General features: G+C 38.7%; 2 protein-coding genes across 2 annotated transcripts; both read right to left on the bottom strand.

Moving 5' to 3' along the window:
- Positions 1–1,598: 1,598 nt before the first annotated feature.
- On the bottom strand, positions 1,599–6,745 carry arpc4 (actin related protein 2/3 complex, subunit 4). The gene is made up of 6 exons (XM_020607756.1): positions 6,648–6,745; positions 5,273–5,391; positions 5,028–5,139; positions 4,798–4,893; positions 2,409–2,579; positions 1,599–2,197 (listed from the first exon to the last, which is right to left on the bottom strand). Exons 1-6 carry the CDS (start codon positions 6,648–6,650, stop codon positions 2,192–2,194), a joined length of 507 nt encoding a protein of 168 aa, XP_020463412.1. The 5' UTR covers positions 6,651–6,745; the 3' UTR covers positions 1,599–2,191.
- A 1,615-nt stretch (positions 6,746–8,360) lies between these two features.
- On the bottom strand, positions 8,361–17,493 carry LOC109964503 (ras-related protein rab7-like). The gene is made up of 6 exons (XM_020607835.1): positions 17,095–17,493; positions 11,253–11,315; positions 10,655–10,781; positions 10,276–10,494; positions 9,855–9,983; positions 8,361–9,712 (listed from the first exon to the last, which is right to left on the bottom strand). The coding sequence occupies exons 2-6, from the start codon at positions 11,303–11,305 to the stop codon at positions 9,617–9,619; spliced, it is 624 nt and encodes a 207-aa protein (XP_020463491.1). The 5' UTR covers positions 11,306–11,315; positions 17,095–17,493; the 3' UTR covers positions 8,361–9,616.
- Between the last annotated feature and the right edge of the window lie 743 nt (positions 17,494–18,236).

The raw sequence follows: 18,236 nt of genomic DNA, 5'->3' as shown, positions 1-18,236 counted from the left end.
CAACTAAGTCCAAAAACATTTGAATACTATTTATGCAACAGAGCTGTCAAAGCACATTAGGCAGGCAGCTTTTAAATGGCCAACATGGACAGGATGAGTGATTTTGCTATTTCACACACCACGACTATTGCTCTAAATAAGACTTAAAAATATATACTACCAGTCAAAGGTTTGGACACAATTTTCCATTGAACTGAATGAGAAAGTGTGTCCAAACCTTTGACTGGTAGTGTATTCCATTCGGCATTACAGTAATATACTTACTTTTGCATTGGCTCTTAAAACTGAAAATATCTATTCTGTTTAAGCATTATCAGTTAGATGGCTTTGTGCTTAAAAAAAAAAGACCCAAACCACATTTTAACAGCTTCAAGAATCTACCTCTTAAAATAAACTAACTTATCGCTCATTACTTAAAAATCTTAAATCATACCATTTAAATACTCCAGTTTGTTGTACTTGACACACAAGTTAAGGTATCCGAACAATACATTTGTTTTGTTTTTTTACTGTTACTGTTGAAGATTTGAACATCAACATTCAATGAACTAACATCAATTGGTAAATAAAATAAAGTCGTACCAAGGTAAATATCAGACTAACTCTGCTTTCCACTCTTTGCTGTTACAGAATGTGAATGTGCAGCGCAGCACAGAAGATGCTCTGCAAACAGTCCCATCTCACTTCTAATCCCCTGCACTTCCTGTTCCAGACCTCATGTGACCTCCAAAGAGCTATATGTGAATTGTGCTATTCAGCTGCTTACTATGGCAGCTTCCTCACTGATATGGACAAATCAGTATCTTCTCAGACTTCAACTCTAAAGCACTTTCCTTGAGTATCCTTCATTTTTCTACAGCTGTTCTGATCTGTAAATGTTATTGTACCATTACCATAACTTGATTCCTAGTGAGGGAAAACTATTATGAAATGCCAATACTATTATACATGCGCATCTACTGTTTTTCGTGCAAATTCTCAGTCATCCAGGTCATAGTATGTTGAAAAAAATGTAGAAAAAAAATCATCTGGACTTGGTTTTAGGTAGAAGATGTTTCACCTCTCATCCAAGAGGCGTCATTAGTTCTTTCTGAACTACGTTTTCTAAGCATCTACTCTTTTTGTTGCAGTATTCCTGCAACATCTTCTTTCATTAATATTACATTTCTACTGTCACTGAACTATGCTTCCACTGCTTCTGAAGATGGTTTTATACTGTGAAGAGACTAAAACTAAAGCTGCTCTTGCACAAAGCCTGTAATAATCCCTGAATTTTGAGAAACTTTTCAGAAGACACAAATTCACATTATTGTTTTTTTTTGTTATATAGTCTTCCTTACCTGTTTTTTACTTTTTAGGGGGGCAGTTTTTTTTTTTCTTCCTTTTTACAAGATTCAGTATGTTAGTTAAACTTTATGGCTGATCAGTTGTTTTATCTTTCAAATGAACATATGTTTTTATTCAGGAATATAAATTAAGGTACTGTTTAAACTCAGCATGTATTATATGGTATGTACTTTTTTTTTTTTGAACTGTGTATAATATTATACTTTTGATATTGTATAATTATATGTGCACTAAATATAATCCCAAATGCCTTGTCTTCAGCTGTCAATAAACCTTCAAGGTTTGTGGGAAGACAGAGCTACTGTTTGTGCCTCAAAACTACAAGAGATTTAAAGAAGGAAAAAGAAAATCTGTGAAATACAAAGGACAATGTTTTTATTTATCTTCACTGGCAACAAATTTAATTATTTTTTATCTATAATAGGGTCTACTCTGTGTACTATAACAAATGTGCACCAGTTGATTGCCATTATGGTTTAAGGTCTTTCATAACAAAACAGCAAAATGAAATGTATGTGCATATAATATATCTATGTATATATTAAAAAATCTGAAACTCCATATTACCCTGTGCTCATTAATATTTATTTCAAATATCTTTAAGGACCTGCCTTGACTTCTAATGTTCTAAAGATGGAAATTAATATCTGATGTAAATATTTATTATGCATCCGTTTTGAGCACAGGAATATATTAAGGTTAAAGGGTGAAACCCCAATGACCAGTCTTATATGTGTCACCTTCTCTTGGCTGAATCTAACATCTCTTGTCTCTGCCCTGTGATGTGAACACTCCACAGTGATGGTCAACATTGAAAAAGGAATGTATTCCTGGGTTTTCCCTCTCAGAACTGCAAGTGGAAAACAGAAAATGTCTAAGCCTCAGAGCTAAAACATGAAGAATATGTATTACAGATTTTACATTAATGATAAAACAGTTTTAGTAATAAGCAGTAAACTAAATACAAACTGCAACAACTTAAAACTCCTACTAATACGGAAATAATGTGAAAACAAGCCACTAATTTTGCAGGGGAAAAAAGCTGAAAAACTACAACTTACGTTTTTAAGGAACTCTTCAGCGACAATCCGAGCCCTGGCATTGACAGCCAGCTTCATTTCACTGATTTCCTTGTCAATTTCCTCCATGAAATGAATGACAAAGTCCACCAGTTTGTGTTTATACATCTGCTCTGTGTGGAAGTTGGTGATGAGGAAACTGATGTCGTAGCCCTGCAAAAAAAAAAAAAAAATGGGTGAAGTGTTAATGATGCTGTCATCACATGTATCTATTTAAGTAGTGGTTTCAATCTGGCTGACTTAAAACAATCTGCCTCAAGAGGACCAACCATGACAGAGCCAAACTGTATTGCCCAAAAGTCCCCACTAAGGGAGCAAAAGATGCCAGTATGGGAGGAACAATCAAAAAAGACTATGAAAAAAATGACAAAAATATCAAATAATTTGTACAAATACTCAACATGCCCTCTTAATTAAAGAGTAGCTTGATATTAATCCGTGTAATCTCACCTGAAAAAGGTTTGCCACATCTGATTTCAATTAGTATATATTTGGCAATACCAAAGATTTTCTCTCATATAAGTTTTATTTGATTGCAGAGTAGTGCCATAAAGTTCGATTCTTCTGATTACTTGGTGTATGTACTGGTTACTAAGCAACATCATTCGAACCTTTCCAGTTTTTCAGTATCCAGTACATACACCTTTATGGCCACTACACATCAGGAAAGCTGTGTGTTGCCTGATTGGTATCACCTGGAAGTAAAGCATGTTTTAATCCTCCCATTCATATTTGCTTTATTTAGATGATCCTTCACAGCATCATAGAATGGTTTATTGTGTGATATTGTTGTTTTAAGCAAATAAGATACACTTCACCACATTTATAGCCTATGTTGTGCAATAATAGCTTATCATATTTAACTCTATTATATAACAGATCATATAACATCCTATAAAAAGTCCAATGATTATATCAAACACTATGTGTACGGTATGAGTGTAATACTGTACAGTGTCTGCAGGACGTTATGGTAAGCCCCGAGGGTAAACAATAGCCATAGGCTAACAAGCCAAGGTTAACAGCTAACAATACGAAGTGTCGAGGGAGAACAAGTCTGTACGAGCAGCATCAGTGGAATGAGTTGCACTGATACTGATTACTGAATAGGCGCCAGCAGCAGCAGCAGCAGGATGTAGAGCTATGGTGAACCTCGAGGGTAAAATGTGTCTCCTGCTGCACTGCCTAAAGCAAAACTTTGTCAAACAGTACTCACGTGTGTTTTAACACTATGGTTGAAATGCTTTAATTTATTTAGCCGGTAGTTAGGTTGGCATCAAATAAAAGGTGAGTAGACAGGAGAATGTGAAAGCCTTTGTATGTGTTGGACTTTGATTAAGTATTTTAAATCGATCGACAGCACTAGTTTATATTAATTCAGGGGTACAAGGACGGGTATAAAATAGACCAAATGCAGGCAGATAGCCAGTGAAATAAACTATGTAAATTACAAAAATAAATAAAAAGTCCAGATTCTTTTAAACAGCTAAACCAGCATCATTTTACGAAGCCTAAATAACCAATACATTTATTGTCACTCACACATCAATGTAGACTAGGCATCAGTGTATCAAACTGGATAACCTAAAAGCAACGATAGCCAGCTGTGAATACATCACTGAAGGCTAAGTTGGACGTACTGGAGCAATTTCGTGTGGTTAGACTGTGAGAACAACGTTATCAGTGGCTTTGCTACATGTAAAAAGTGCCAAGAAGTGTTAGCATCTGATAGCCTCACTAGGGAACAGCAGCAGAGCCCAGGTAGTGTGGCCATCAACAGATACTTTTCCAACTCTCATGTCAATGGGATGGGTGGGGCTGGATTTCATTTAGAAATAACTCTGGGTAACGGGTCGAGTCCCATACAGAGCTTTGTGGGTGCGGGCTTTTAAAATTAGACCCATACAGGACTGTACTGATTTGTTCAATTTGGACCATCACTACTGCAGAGTAAAGACATAAAATAACCTCCAGTAACAGCTCTCTCTACTATTAGCAACAAATCATTTTACAGGGCATTTCCCATGCATGTAATAACTTAAGAGGAGTCAGCAATACTGGAGAAAGACTGATATTTAAATTAAACAGCCAAACAAATATTCAAGAGGCATTCAAGAACTCTTAAATGAAGGTCATACAATGCATTATAAATAAAATATAAGCCCTACGTCATCCATGACACCTTAACCACACTATATCTGGGGGCTTTATAAAGATTACAGTTCATATAACAAAAACTCATTTTCTCTTTTTTTTTTTCCTCCGCATTCTCTTTACCACACAAGTATTTGGTTATCAGGACATTTTGGGCAAACTGTATATTGAGTACATCTGAAAACCATGGCAGTGTGACTGAACCATTTCTACTAACCTCCACTGGTTTCCTCCTCAGGATGAAGAAGTTCTCTGCTCTCATCATCATAAAACGCATGAACTTATGGCACAGAATCTTCTCAATCTCATCTGCCTGCAGCAGCAGAAACAACAGACTGGAGTAAACAGTTGTCAGGGTTGCAAACAGAGTTCTAATATCTTAATCTTTAATTTTTTTAATCTTTCTAGTCACCAGTTACCATGCAGGTTGTTTAGAGCATGACTGACCTGCTTCACTGCAATACTGACTCTGACAGAGTTGATGGAGCCCTCAATCAGAACCTTCTCCTTTTCATTGCGGCTGACGACCACAGGCTGGAGGAGCAACTCCTTACTACTCCTGAAAGTGACCACACACACCCCCCCAACACACACACACACGATTAATTCTGATTTTGAGACAACTTGGATTTCATACTCTACTTGGTTTTAGCCATGCAAAATGGCACTCAAAGTTGCAGCGTCACCCTCACCGTACTTCCACCTCTGGCTTGTTGTGTCTCTCCACCACTTGTGAGGAGAAATTCTCTAGGCAAAGGGCGGCCTGCAGAGTGGCACGCACCGCATTGAGATATGGCCGCAAGGTTGCTGTCTGAGAAAGGAAAGCAGGGAAGAGCAGATAAGAATCATTCCTGAAGTAGGGTAAATCTGAACCTACATGTAGGTGCAACCAAAACTGTGGATCTAGTTTCAAACACAAACTCTTCCCTCATTACTCTTCATCTGATAAAGTATAAAGTTTTTAGCTGTCTTGGGTCTTGACATGGAATGGGCTACTGACTGTTTCTGTTAGGTCTTCACATGACACAACCAGCAGTTCATCTTGATGAGCACTGTCAATATGAACACTCTATACATTTGTAACTTACCTGTTGTAAACACATTTCTAGAAATGTCTGACACGAGTAGAAATCATGCCACATACAATACCACATATTATACGATTTTGTACCGCAATATTCCTGAAATTCTACATGAGAAAGTGAAACTGAACACATATGTGTATGTTATTACTCCGATTAACCAACATATTTTAAATGTCTCCAGAGTAGAGCCCACTGCCGTCCACCATCGTCGGTGATCAATACTTCATTGTCAGATTAGGATAGCTGATACGAATTTGGTTTGGTGACTGCAAAAGAATACTAAAAATTTCACATCACCTACATTAACCATTGTGGGACATAATAAAGCATTTACAAACATAATGCAATCAAAATGAATAATTAAAGCAGCATTCTCCATCAAAACCACCAACCAGCTATGATGTATACAGGTCCAAAACTATGCATCAGTGTCGCGCTACAAAATGCACTTGCTGTAAAAAATGCCAGGAAATAATGATAGAACTGTAAAAGGCGCTGATCTATATAAAAAAAAATCATGACGTAGCAGACTTTATAAACAGGGTGTAAAGCATTTACAAATAGACCAGCACACCATCTGCTCACTTAATACCAAGCAGTCACCGGATGCATCTTTCTTTGTCATCACTGTAATTATCGTTAAACGTCACTTAGTGACAAAACATTAATATAAACCCACACTCCAGATTAGGAACATTCTATCACTATAACGAAGTAGAATTATATTATCTCAGATGTTATCTCTTTTAGCTAGGAAACCGACCAGCTAACATTAGCCTGTTAGCTACCTGACTGCTAGCTAACTAGCCTGTTAGCTACTACTTGCATAAATACACCAAGACCAGCGGAAAACCTAAGATACGCCCTTTGGAACAGATGCAGTTAATCCTGGAGCGGAAACAACCTAATATCGATTAGGTGTGCTGTATGTAACTGTTAAACTCTTGTCTGTTTGACAGCACATATGTATAATTTCTCTTACCATTTCTCTGCTAAAAGCGGAAGCTGCCAAAGGCGGAAGTAGTTAGACTTAGAGCTTTTCTGTAAACATACCGGAACTCCACTCTTCCTCCGAGTTGCTCCCAGTGTAAAGCAACCGCTGCTGTGGCAGTTTTTACGCAAAGAAATAAAACAGCAACATTTCAAAATTTAGCTATAATGGTTATAAACCTGCAATTTATGTAATTAGACATAATTTTAGATGACAGAAAAATGTTGAAATTGTTCAGTATTTTCCTCAACAAAAAAATAAGATAATTAGAGATAAAGCATGTTATACTTGCATAATCAAATGCTTTATTATTCAGGCTTTCTGGATTAGGTGGTGTGCCCTGAAGGCTTTGTTGAACTGTAAGCACCCCCGCCCCAAATACTTTTATTAAAGCATACACAAGGCAGGGCTGTCCATAGAGACACAGAGGTCTCCTCAGTACTGGGAATTTGTTTAGAAGGTTATTCTATGAACACACATTTTTACAGATAGGTTATTGTGGGTTTTTTTTTTTGACTGATTCAATTTGCAATTTTTTTTTCTAAAATCTGAATATTTATAGGCCACAATAAGTAAAATTAAATGGAATTTAGAATGATCCCCAACATCCAAAATGGCATATATACTTTAAGTAGCAATTTGGGTTTCAGGGTTTTGTTTTGACTGTTTGTTATGAAATTTCTCTTAATGGGTGAATTTGGACTAATGATCTCAGTATCCCTACAATCCTACCTATAGCCCTGGCTCACCTGAGGAGAATGCAGTGATCATTAGTTATTAATCACATCTGTGCTTTTCATGCTGTGACATGTCAAAAAGGGATCATGGGAATGCAAAAGGTCTACATATGTCATCTTAAGGCTGCTATCGCAGCTATTCATTCCTATAGAGGTTTTAGTCAGCCTTCAATATATTATGTGGCAGTTTAGAATAATTGTAATTATAGGGGATCAGTGTCCTGACCATGGACTTTTTCCACAGCAGGCAAAGTACAGTACAGGTGTAAATCATAAAATTAACGATGGCTGCATTCAGTTTAGCTGCTTAGTTTCAGTGTCATGGTACTGTGCATACTGGCTCACAAGGACATTTATTAGTAACACCTGTGAATTTTCTGCTATGACAAGACACAGGTGTTTAATTGTTCCAGCTGATTTAACATTTGGGTGTAGCAATACTATCACTGTGTACAAAATATCAATTTACTTCTCACCATGAACTTGTGACTGTGCATTAATTAGTAAATATGAAATCAGTGAGTCATAAAGGTGGGTGTGGTCTCTCCCCAAGAGGATATGAAAATCAAACCATCTGTACACACCCACAGTCCTGAGCGGAGGTCAAATCGGCCAAAATACTGCAAGTCCCAGAAGGTGTAATTTTAGTCCTATAAAAATGAATATGATCAGTGTTGGCACGTGTCAGGACACAACCATCTGTCCTTACAGGATGCAGCTGGAGAAGAGCTGCAGACAGTGTTTAGGAATCCATATCCATGAAAAAAAAAAAAAAAAAAGCACACACACTTTGAGTTCTTTAGGGGCTTCGTGCATACCATCACACAGCTCCCATGTTTCAAGTCAGACTTGAAAACATAAAAATGCCAAGAAAAGTTAAAATTACACTAAGATAATCTGAATTTAAGAAAATGAAAAAAATTATCCCAGTAAAACAGCACTGAGACACATAATGCTAGACCACTGATATATTCACAAGTTTTATTAATTGACGTCCCAACATCATTGGCATTGCAGTAATTTATTTTTCTAAGGAGGAATAATACCAGGGCAAGAAGTTGAATCTTTTCTCTACATGGAAAGAGAGAGCATCAATTTCTGTTCAATCCATCAGTCTTTAACCTTTGCCATCTATACACTATATTACGCAGTCCATTAAAAATATTAAGCACTTAGCCAACCTGAGCTACAAGCAGAAAGGGAGATCGGCAATAACAAAGACATGATAGAAGACAGGTGTAGGCTGTATTTGTGACATATTCCTTAGCACTGAAAGAGGCCTGATGAAGTACATAACATACAACAGTAATAATAGCAGTACAGGTAATGTTACATAAAAGGCAAAGATTAATATTTCAATGAATTAATCCGTTATACACTGCAACTGCATTTTCAGCTTTAACTTAAGGTCTGCTTAGGAACATGTCTTTTGCAGTGTGAGGCATTAACACAGAACCTTGAAGGGAAAAGGTAATACAATCACCAAAGCGTTCAACAATGTCATGGCATGTTGGCAGGGAAAACTAGTGAGTAGATATCATTTAAAGGCATGCGGTAGCATACACTGCCCAAAATCAGTCATCCCTCTCGAACATTTAATGGCAAAAACACAAGAAAGTTTCCCCAAAAAAGTGTTTCAGATTGAGCTGAGAAACAAGATCAGCCAATTTAAAATATATAATCTATAGAGTTAAACTTAATTATTAGTTGACAGGTAGACAGTGGAAGGCAAACAAAACAAAAGAGCCAATACGATACTCGGGATGCTGACGTTAGCCAACAGGGTCTCACATTACAAAGCATCAGCCAGACCATCCAAAAGCTCCCAGTTGCACTCTTTGAGCATGGCTCCATTTTGACCCCTCGGTGCAAGAGTCCGGTGCCACAGTCACACAAATAGGTGGCGGGACAAGAGATCCCTCACTATCAGGTCAGGGGTTGTGAGGTCGGTAGGGGTATCTTTCTTCTCGTCTGATCTTTGGGCACTGGATCTGTCAGCGTATCTTATAAGAGTACGCCAGTGTATTAATTTGTGTACTAAGTGGGGGAGGGGTGCATCCATGTGCAGCATACTGTGTGAGGGGATGTGTCTATGGAATGAAGTGTGGCATGAAGAAGGAAGACCAGTAGGAAAGTCCTTTCCCTGGGGGTGAGGAGCAAGTGATGTAACCAGTGACATGGTGTTTTCAGAAAGCCAAGAGAGAAGATGGTCCAAGTTGTCTTTTAGCAGCTGCAGCTTTCAGCTGAAGGTTTAGCTCTGTCATTCCTATCCAGTTTTATGGGGTCTGGGAATTCATTATACAGCTCCACCTCTGTCTCCTGAGAGACATAAAAAGAAAGTAATCAGAGTAGGAAACCAACAGACTTGACATAATTCAACTATCATTTGTACTACACTGAAAAATAACAGTCACAAAGCCATCCCAGCTTTCACTTTTCATTTCAAGAAACTTGAACTCACCTGTTTGAGGGCGTTGCGTGCAATTGTCTGGAATGCCTGTTCTACATTTATGGCTTCTTTGGCACTGGTCTCAAAGTAGGGGATGTTGTTCTTACTCTGACACCAAGCCTGTGCCCTTTTGGTGGTTACCTGCGTTTATAAATGATTCATCACTGTAGTGAGCTTAAAATTGTAATGATGTGTCAATAAAAATTGCCTTTTTGAAAATCAAACCTGGAATATTTAGCAAAATGTTACTTAGCATATTTTTCAGTATAGGCCATAAATAATAAGATGAACACAGTGAATAAAGATGGATTGCTATTAAATACAATCCACTTAATAGTGGGCCTTAAGTGGGCCTAGTTTCACTGTCTATCCTCAAGTCTGTGAGGGCTACAACTGCACACTTGAAATTAGATTAGCAAAGAGTTGCGCCAACCTGTCTATTCTCCAAGTCAATCTTGTTGCCTAACACCACAAAGGGGAAGTTCTCAGGATCTCGAGGGCTGGCCTGGATCAGGAACTCATCCCTCCAGCTGTCGAGTGTCTTGAAGGTATTGGGCGCAGTCACATCAAACACCAGCACACAGCAGTCTGCTCCACGGTAGAATGCAACACCCAAAGACTGGAACCTCTCCTGGCCAGCTGTGTCCCAGATCTAGAGAAGCAAGAGGAAAAAGCATTTGGTAAACCAGAATGCTTGATCATGCAAAAAATTGCCCTGGAAGGCATCTAATGGTGTGCATTAAATGCTTGACAGTTTCACTCCTCCAATCCCTCACAGGATGTTAAGAGTTCCTGTTGTAACTGTACCACACCTGCATTGTAACAAGCCGGTCGTCCACCATCACCTCCTTGGTCAGGAAGTCTGCTCCTATCGTGGCTTTGTACTGGTTACTAAACTTCTTGTTCACATACTGGTTCATTAGGGAGGTCTTTCCAACACTGAGGGAGAAATGAACACAGACAGTAACAGACTTTAGCTTTGACTTGACTGAATGAGCCAAACACTGAACACCGTTTCCACTAGTTTCATATTGTCCTTACTAATCTTTTAAGCTATGATATTTGTGATAGAATTCCCACAGTTCCCAGTTTAGGAAGCCACCAACAGTCAGAGAAAAATGGCAGATTAAGTCCTATTATGCCTGCAAATAAGACATGTAGGATAAAAACACTAAGAGCTTTATTTGTAAGGAGAACAGTTCTTACTCTGCCTGGTGATGGCTTAAGGCTATGCCTCCTGCCAACAAGGAAGTAACAAGCAACTAATTCAAAGTGAATAAAAAGTAGATTCAACTTAAAAATAACCTGGCATTTACATGATTCCCCACCAAACTATTTTTGTAGAACAGACCTGACAAGTAATTTATAATCCTGTGTTACAGAGTTTGATGTGAATGTCATATGACTCACCCAGAATCTCCCAGGATGATGACTTTCAAGAGCACTTTCTTCCTGGATGTCATTTTTATACAGCTGCAGAAGGACACACAGCAAAAATACAGAATCAGAATCAGCTTTATTGGCCAGGTGTGTTGAACATGAGGAATTTGACTATGGTACAGCGGCTCTCAATGTGCTTGTGCATATCCCCACCAAGGCAACAGCAAGGGGCAAGTAAAAAAACCAACATAAGGCTGTGTAGTATAACAAAATAACCAATGCAAAATAAACAGTATAATCAGGCAATAGACAATGCAAACAGATGAAGGTGTAGTATAACAAAATAACCAATGCAAACAGTATAATCATGCAAAAGACAATGCAAACGGATGAAGAAACGTTCATTAGGAAATGAGAAAAACAGAATAAAAACGGAGTACTTAAAAATAGAGACCTGTGCGGATCTGTATAATCTGTACAATGTACATTTACTGGTAATTCACTGGGGGAAGGTATTGCAATGAGGTTTATTGTCCAGTCCATACTGTCGTGGGTTAAGTGTTAATCAGTGACAGCTCGGGGGGAGAAGCTGTCCTTGTGTCTGGTTGTCTTGGCATACAGTGACCTGTAACGCTGTCCAGAGGGGAGGAGTTCAAACATACACTGGAAAGTTCAGCATACACAGTGTACTCACCAGTGTCCTAATTTATTCATTACAAGTTATAGCCTAACCACCAGATCTGTATTGTTCAAAGAAATAAAGCAGTACCAAAGTAAATCTGTTTCTATACAAAGTCAGTGAAAAACAGTCTACACATTTGTACGTATGCCACTGGATCAATCAGTATGAATAAAACTCATTCCAGTCATGTGCTTTCAAAGCTGTCAGGCAAATCACAAGGAACACATCATTCCTTCTCTCTCACTCACCATGGGAAGTGACCTCACACAGGCCTGACTCCTCCTCCATACCATAAGTACAAACCAAGTGACACATCTGACATTTTCTGCTGGTGTCTCTGTCACCAAGCAGACAACGCACAGCAACTACAGGACAGATATGACTTTTTGTTTACCATAAAACATAGGACCTAAATTGACCACCATGTATAGTGGTCATACTGTCAGTGCAGTTATATGTTCACACAACTAGAGGTCCCAATTTTTATTAAAATATGAAACTGTACTAAAGTGAACATGACAACATAGGATCTTCAAATGCATTTATAAAAAAAACTTGAAAGTTGCATTTGCATCGGTGTACAAATACAGTTTAAATTCTGGTTTTCCCAGCAAAGCCAAATTTTACATTGATCCATTGTTTCGTCAGTCAGAAACACGGTATGTGATGTTACTTTCAGAAAAAAACAGAAGTTCCTCATTTAAGCAAGCAGTGTAATTCCTGAAGGCTCAAATGAGAAGTGTATCAGTTCCTCCAAAAAATAAGTGAGAAAATCAGGTACTGTCCACATCCAACTAGTGTGATTTAAAATGTTGAAACTGCAACAAGGAAATGCTTCTATAAACCCCATTTCCTCAAAAGTGAGGAAGTTGACTGTGCAACTTTGGAAATGTCAGCAAGGAGCAATGACATGGATGATATTCTTTGATGTTAAAATAAACGGCTCCCAAGGTATCACACCCGACATTAGGTCAGCTCCTGTGTTCACTGCAGGAGCCTCTGGCAAAACAACACAACCCAGTGTGGTGAAAAAGTTGGATCTGGTTCAGCTTTTACCACAGTGGATGGTGACATTGTGATGGAAAATTACTGAGGCTTTTGTTCTCATGCAATGTACTTCTGTTTCTCAGACTAAACACTATGTGCCTGTGTAGCTGCCATAGAAACAATGCGTGTATCAAGGTACACCCTGGCCTAGGCGAAGCGCGAATTCCTGTTCGTGACAATCCAGGGCATTGGCAGGCAGCCCTCTCATCTCCGAATCAATTGGAGGTAGAGGCTGGATAGTTTGTCTCCCAGGATGATGAGTTGCTGTCCATGTTGTGTCCTAGATGACCACTTGAGGGATCTCACTTCTGACACCAAGTTTGTGGAGAAATAAAGAGTGAACAACCAAGTTGCCTTTATGTGTCTTTTTTCTTGCAAGTCATACAGAATGTAATGCAATCTGAGTGACCAGTTTGTGTTGGAAAGTGTTTATAGGCCCTTGAGATATACCAATAACATAAAAAAATGTCAAACAGGAATTTGCCCTTCGCCTAGGCCACGATACATACAGTGTTTCTACAGCAGCTATGCAGACACATAGTTTTGAGTCTGGGAAACAAAAGTACACTACATGAAAAGAACAAAAGCACATAACTCAGTAATTTTCCATCACAATGCCTAGCAAAGATGCTGCGTTGACCAACAACATATGGGGGACAATCAGGATGTTGACGCCTATGAGAAGAAGACTTTTGTTTACCTTGTTAACATGAGCATTCGCTGCTATTCACTCTTGAATTTGGGCCACAGTTTAACACACCGTGCATTTCTGTTAGTGCTGAATATTAAACTTTTTTTTTTTTTTATCCATCAGTGCTGACACACTGGTGGTGAGGAAGAACGCCTGTTTACTATTATTCCATTTCATGTTCTATCTATAGCATTCTTCCTGTCATACTCGCATTTCATCATGGAGGGTTAAAGTGTGACTCCACTTTACAAGGAGGTCACTCATATTACAAAATGAATTGGTGGGCAACAAAACAAAAGTTCCAATCTAGTTCCAGTCTTAAGGGATTATCTGTATACCTTATCCATGCTGAAGTAGGCTATACACACTAAAATAAACTTTGATTTCATAAGAGGCTGCTTAATCTTTTTTCACACATCTTATCTGTGTCGAGCATAGCGCTACTGACAACCCTGTATACTATCTGTGAGAATGGCGGCGGTAGCAGCTGTCTGATGGGAATTTCTTGCCTAATACGCCGTTTCAGATACGCTGAAGATGATCTGACCTCTGACTTAAAGTAAGCGCATGTATGTACTAGGACTGCAACTGGCGACTACTGATTAATCTCCTGATTATTTTCCCAATTTCTCAGTTCAGTGTCATATATAGCAAGGAAAAGTAGAAACTGGCTGATAAATCAATTAGCCAATAATCAAAATAGCTGCCAGTTTGTTTTGCCAATCAACAAATAAATTAAATCACTGCATCTCTAATATGTACTTAATTGAAAAAAATTATCCGAGTGTGATATTCTATGTATTTTGTTGACAAACATTTCTTTAATGACCAATTTTGTAATTGATTTGGGGGAAAATAATTTACTTCTGGTTCTTCCTTTTTTGGCAGTGAAGCACAATAACCTGTTAATCAACAGTTTAAAAGGAAACTTAAGCTCATCATAGAAGTCAACCTACATTATGCACAAAGCACAAAAGACATTTCAGACATGCCAATCTGCCAACTCACACAGGTTGCTGGTGTACCATGATTATATAAAAAAACAATACAACTATTTTAAATTTCCAAGATAAAACTAAGCTTTATAAGGCATTCATATCATTCAGTTTACAGTTTCGATCAGGAGCTGCAATTGCACTATTTCCGAGAGCAGCACCCCAATGACTACCATACACTAGCTGACAGTCGGATGAATAGCAGCAGATCATGAAGTGTGAGCGCGCTCAGACCACAGTCACATGATTACAGAAGGCACCCAGCTCAGATGTTTAACCTCCAGCAAACTGCTGAGCGTCAGATTTCCAAAACAGATTATATTCCGACAGGATGTTCAGTCTCATTAAAACATTAATTGGAAGATTTTACTGATACTACAGCTAGCACTTTGTGATGAATTCAATCTCGTGGCACAAAAAAAAAAAAAAAAAAAAAAACTGCTATGCTTTTTTTTGAGGAAAAATCTGTGACCAAAATACATTTACTATTAAAACTGTCCTTAAAATATTTTAAAATGTGAAATGATTAGACGTCTGGGTGAACATTGAGCATTACTGTGTTAAGAGTGCTACTGGCTTTAAGCAGCCAGAGTCTCATGGGTGGTTTGGTCAATTTCTTGCAGTTTGCAACAGCTCACATAACTGTGCACAGGTTCATTTCATCATTTTGCCTGCGCTTCTGCAAACAGTCAGTAAAGTCAATTACAGCTGCACAGAGTCCTAGTACTAAAATGTGTTTTTACTCCTGATAAACAGCTTAATTTATCAATCTAACTTTTCAGTCATACTGAAAAATGTTTCCCCGATACATTTTCCCCTCTGACTGTAAATCACTAGCACAAGAAGCTGGAATTCACACACATTGCCTCTGATATGCATGCTAACAGACAAATGAACTCTGGACAAAATATTGATTTGGAGGCTGAGGTCAGATTCTTCTTGATGCTCAATCCATATAAACTCTGGACAAAATATTGATCTGGAGGCTGAGGTCAGATTCTTCTCAATGCTCAGTCCATTTCAGTTATGCTATCTTCTTGTTTCACGGTCAGCTAATTCCCATGTGATAAACAGATGTTGGCCAAAAGACAGCAAAAAGAGTCAAGACAGTGCAACAATACCCACAAATTAAAGTGCTACCCATACTTGTGCAGCCAAAGATTTCTATAAAACCATGCTGTCAAAGAAGGGTTTCTATCCTTCTATAGTTACACACTCAGCATGACATTTTGCCTTCTGACATACTGTAGTTCCAGAACTTTAGCAATAAAAAGGCAAATATTTTGGACAAAAAGGTTGAGTTCCACATGATCTTACACACTAATCTAGACATTCAAGTATAAACAGTGAAGTACTCCAGTACACTGTGCAGCATAAAATGAGACACAGCTGTGTATAATACAGTGGTTAACTGAAAACATTTTTCAGGCATGCTGACCATGACAAGTCAGCACGGACATATGCTGCACTGAACTACATTCGAAGAATCTGTCTGTTGGTGCCAAATTATGGGATATCAGTAAATCCCAAAGTAGAGCTGATCCAAACTACCACGCAGGTACTTCGGAGTCAGTCTCGAACTGTAGGAACAGTTGCTACCAACGACTGCAATTAATCATGAAAAACAAAAGTGGAGAAATATTTTTCAGTCTTCGTTCTATGCATCCAGTGTTCAGATCTATGACTTTAAAAACCAAAATGCAAAAAGGAAGGAAAACAAGTATGACGACAACTATCAGACAAAACATTGTATTTGAATATTAACAAATCCTACACTTGTGCTGAAATGGGAACACACTGCTGCTTACATCCCAGCAAGCTTGTTGGCGTAGGTATTTGGCGTCCTTGTCACAATCTGATCATTAAATTAGGCAACTACGATTAAACACACGTAGGGAACAACATGCAACTGCGTGACCCGCGAGTCACAACCGAAACAAAAACTAATTCACACAGAAAAACAAATAACAAAACACACTGCCTGGTCTGGCAACACTACATACTGATACAATGTAAAACTTTTCTTTCACCCAGCCTGTTGGAAGATGAGCCATGCTACCAAAACCCTGACATATCATTGATTAACCATTCAGAAATATGTAGTATTGAGGTAAAACGGTTGTATAACCCGCACCCCTCCTTCACTGTATTCATTAATGGCAAATAGAAATGTAAGTATCTAGAGAAATCAATAACCCATTGCCAACATTTGACAGCACGAAGCGGGCATCTTTTTGATGGTTTGTTCGACCTCGTCTTCCCGGTTCTCCTTCCTCGTTTGAGCTGACCCAGAGGAGCTACAGGCCGGCCTTGTTTTTGCCAACCTTGTCAAATAAAAAAAAACAACACTGCACCACCATTACCTGTTAAGGCGTTAGCGTTAATGTGTCACTGAACGCATAATGACTGAGCAAATATTACACGTATGAAATGCCGGCTGTCGTCTCAAAAACTTACTTTCAACTTGTAGCACAGCGGAGCGGAGACTTCTTGACGTTAACAGACTTAGCTGCGAGCTAATCAGCTGTTATTGTTCAGGACAGCTAGCGTTAGTGGCTACAGAGGCGTCACGTTAGCTAGCTAGCTCGTTGGCAATAAACTCGTTAGCTAGCGTTAACCTGGCAATGCCTCGTTTCAGTTTTTTAGAAAAAAAAATTAGCACCTCTTTGCGTAAGAAATCACAGAAAACCGAGCTGTAAATAGGCGAGGCAGATTAATTAGTGTGTAAATTTGGCACGTCGCTTCAAGAATTGCCAACCAGCGACCCAACTACCTGCTACCCCGAATTTCTCTTTCACTTCCTCCTCCAAAACAGCACCTACGTCCTACGTCATACGCTGCTATCCAACAATCCCAGCCCACCTCTTGCTTTCACATTTATAACAGACTGAAAAAAAATCTGCAGTAATATTAGCAGCTTTGGTCTTTGGCGGATAGCGGAAAAAAACCATATGGGCTGCAAGTCTCAGGAGTTTGTCATCAGTGTGAAATAAAGAAAAAAAAATCACTTTTGTGCGCAGATTTGAACGTACTTGGCAGGTAGGATGTTCCAAGCATCGAGGTGAATCTACCGGATTTAACCTGTCCCAGGTTTCTGATGACGGTATTTCACGAATCTGGCTGTATGACTGGGTTTATTGTCATACTGTAGATGGAATATGGGACCGATCAGAGGCATCCCTTACGGGTTTGACTCATCATTGTGTGTTAATTAACACATAATTGCCTAAACCTTTTCCACAGTGTACATCATGTTCTTATATGACTATAGATTGGTAAAAGATAACAGATTGGTACACAGGTGCAGATTTGTTACAAGAGCACTCCATCCATTATCTATACCGTTTATTTGTTTATTCGTGAATAGGTTTGGGGGGGGGGGGGGGGGTGCAGTCCCAGTTGACAATGGATGAGAGGTAGGGTACATCCTGGACATATTGCCAGTCTGTCACAGGGCTGACACCTAGAGACCAACAACCACGCGCCCAGTTTACATAAAGAACGGTTAAGCAACACAGGCAGACATATGCTGACTAGTGTGTCTAACACAAAAACCACATATTTTCCATCAGCAGAGTTTGGCAAGTTGTTGCAGTAGT

This window comes from Monopterus albus, unplaced genomic scaffold, assembly GCF_001952655.1.
Source record: "Monopterus albus unplaced genomic scaffold, M_albus_1.0 scaffold89.1, whole genome shotgun sequence".
Classification (NCBI taxonomy): Eukaryota; Metazoa; Chordata; class Actinopteri; order Synbranchiformes; family Synbranchidae; genus Monopterus; species Monopterus albus.
Note: the sequence above shows the minus strand (reverse complement) of the source record. Positions and strands in the feature narration are given on the sequence as shown.